The following is a 2,710-nucleotide window of genomic DNA, read 5'->3' on the forward strand; positions in this document are numbered from 1 at the left end:
AGGATATGTGCATTATGTGCATTATGAACAGTATGAACAGTATGAACAGTATGAACAGGTATGTACAGAAGAGCAGTGGTATTGAGTAAGAGCAGGGGAGGGGAGTATAGTGCAATAGTGCAATTGTCCGGGTGGGGGGGGGGGTGGGGGTTGCGGGGGTAGTAGGTTGTCAGGTAGATGTAGTGTTCAAGTTCAGCAGGGTGACAGCCGCAGGGAAGAAGCTGCCTCTGAACCTACTGGTTCGGGTGCGGAGAGACCTGTAGCGCCTCCCGGAGGGGAGTGGGGTGAAAAGTCTGTGGTTGGGGTGAGAGATGTCCTTGACGATGCTGCGTGCCTTACGCAGGCATCGTTTGCCCTGGACAGCCTCGATGGAGGGGAGTGAGGAACCGGTGATGCGTTGGGCAGTTTTCACCACCCTCTGCAGTGCCTTCCGGTCCGATGCCGAGCAGTTGCCATACCATACTGTGACACAGTAGGTAAGGATACTCTCGATGGTGCAGCGGTAGAAGTTCACCAGGATCTGAGGAGGTAGATGGACCTTCTTTAGTCTCCTCAGGAAGAAGAGACGCTGGTGAGCCTTCTTTATCAGGGTGGAGGTGTTGAGGGTCCAGGAGAGGTCCTCAGAGATGTGGACACCCAGAAACTTGAAGCTGGTGACTCGCTCCACCTCAGTCCCGTTGATGAGGATGGGGGTGTGTGCGCCAGCTTTAGACTTCCTGAAGTCCACAATGAGTTCTTTGGTCTTCTTGGTGTTGAGAGCCAGGTTATTGTCGTTGCACCACACTGTTAGGTGCTGGACCTCCTCCCTGTAGGCCGACTCATCGTTGTTGCTGATGAGACCGATCACCGTTGTGTCGTCTGCAAACTTAACAATGGTGTTTGAGCCATGTACAGGTGTGCAGTCGTAGGTGAAGAGGGAGTAAAGGAGGGGGCTCAGCACACAGCCTTGTGGAACGCCGGTGTTCAGGGTGAGGGTTGAGGAGGTGTGGTTGTGAAGCCTAACAGACTGCGGCCTGTTGGTCAAGAAGTCTAGAATCCAGTTGCAGAGGGAGGGGTTGATGCCCAGTTGCCTGAGTTTGGAGATCAGTTTGGAGGGGATGATGGTGTTGAATGCTGAGCTGAAGTCAATAAACAGCATTCTCACATAAGAGTTAGTCTTGTCGAGGTGGGACAGGGCGGAGTGAAGTGCCGTTGAAATGGCATCCTCTGTACTCCTGTTCTGCCGGTAGGCGAATTGAAAGGGGTCCAGTGTGGGTGGTAGGCAGGTCTTGAGTTGAGCTAAGACCAGCCTCTCGAAGCACTTCATGATGATGGGCGTGAGTGCCACTGGTCGGAAGTCATTTAGGCTCGTTGCAGTGGAGTGTTTTGGCACCGGCACGATGGAGGTGGTTTTGAAGCACGCGGGGACAGCTGCTTGGGCTAGGGACAGGTTGAATATGTCAGTCCAAACCTTAGTCAGCTGCACAGCGCAGGCCCTGAGGACGCGTCCGGGGATCCGTGTGTGTGTGTGTGTGTGTGTACATTATTTTGTGTCTGTACATTCTTGTGTGTGTGTGTTCTCTCTAAACCTTAACCCCCCCCAGGACCTCCTGATGGTGACGTACCTGTCCAACATGACCCCGGCCCAGATCGCCCTCAACGAGAAGCTGGTCGTCCTATGAGACACACACACACACAGTACAATAAAACACAAACATTCCCACCCAAACTCTCTGTGTCTGTGTGTATTCATCTCTCTGGAATGGTTGAAATAACATACTATTTTGTGCGTTTCAACCAGTGGAGGCTGGTGGAGGTAGAAATCGGAGGACGGGCTCATTGTAATGCATGAAACTGGATACGGAATGGTGTTTGATACCATTCCGTATTCTGTGAGCCCGTCCTCAGATTTCTACCTCCACCAGCCTCCCCTGGTTTCAGTGTTACCCTGGCTGCAACCTATCCAGCATCCACTCTTGACGTTTGGAGAAATGAGCATTGCACTTTATTTAGATGTGTTTTCTCCCCATTATATATGGGAATCGACGTTTTTACAAATAACAGGTTGGATCTGTTGATGTCGGCCATTCTGAAGACAAGGATCTTGTCAATCACCTTGGATTCGGTTGCGAAAGATGTCATCGTGCGTGACGTCACCCGGAAGGAAGAGAGGAGAACGCGGCGGGGGGGGGGGGGGGGGGCTCCAAAGATGGCGTTCCTGCGCTGTAGGCGAGACCCGTGCGGGTTTATTTGTTTAATATTAACGTATTTCAGCGTGTTTTATGCGGACTACGTGGTGATCCAGTACGTCCTCATCCCGGCCTACTCGGGAAGGTGAGTGTTCCATGTCTTCCGTCCGTCTGGCGCCGCGTATCGTCGGTGTCCCAGTGGCTGGACGTCCTCCGCTCCGGCTAGATACGGCAAACCAGACACACTTGTACGTTATCTCAAACCGGTCTGTGAAGCGGTCGCAGACAAGTCATTGTGTCAGCATTCTCCAAAACAACGAATGCGGCATTCTCTCCGAAACAACGCGTTTTACGTCCGAGCGCGGTAGGCGGCGGCGGCGACCCCCGGTTGGGTCACTTGTCATGAGCGCTACGGCCAGAACGCGGTTCTAGTTCCTGCTATTTCAGTTTGACCCAATCTGGTTGTTGTATTTCATTCGCGTTGCTCTCTCTCTCTCTCTCTCTCTCAGTGTGTGGTGTACACTACATGGGTCAGTGTTCAA

The 2,710-nt window shown here is 52.7% G+C and overlaps 1 protein-coding gene across 1 annotated transcript in view; it reads left to right on the forward strand.

Moving 5' to 3' along the window:
* Window positions 1–2,188: 2,188 nt before the first annotated feature.
* Window positions 2,189–2,710, forward strand: part of LOC310811655 (palmitoyltransferase ZDHHC3) — a gene marked incomplete at its 5' end in the record, with an annotated part of 7,509 nt that continues 6,987 nt past the window's right edge. The window contains 2 exons of the mRNA XM_083679887.1: window positions 2,189–2,313; window positions 2,678–2,705. Coding sequence (XP_083536013.1) covers window positions 2,189–2,313; window positions 2,678–2,705 — 153 coding nt within the window. The remainder of the gene's footprint in view (window positions 2,314–2,677; window positions 2,706–2,710) is intronic.

This window comes from Argentina silus (assembly GCF_951799395.1).
Source record: "Argentina silus genome assembly, chromosome: 1".
NCBI lineage: Eukaryota > Metazoa > Chordata > Actinopteri > Argentiniformes > Argentinidae > Argentina > Argentina silus.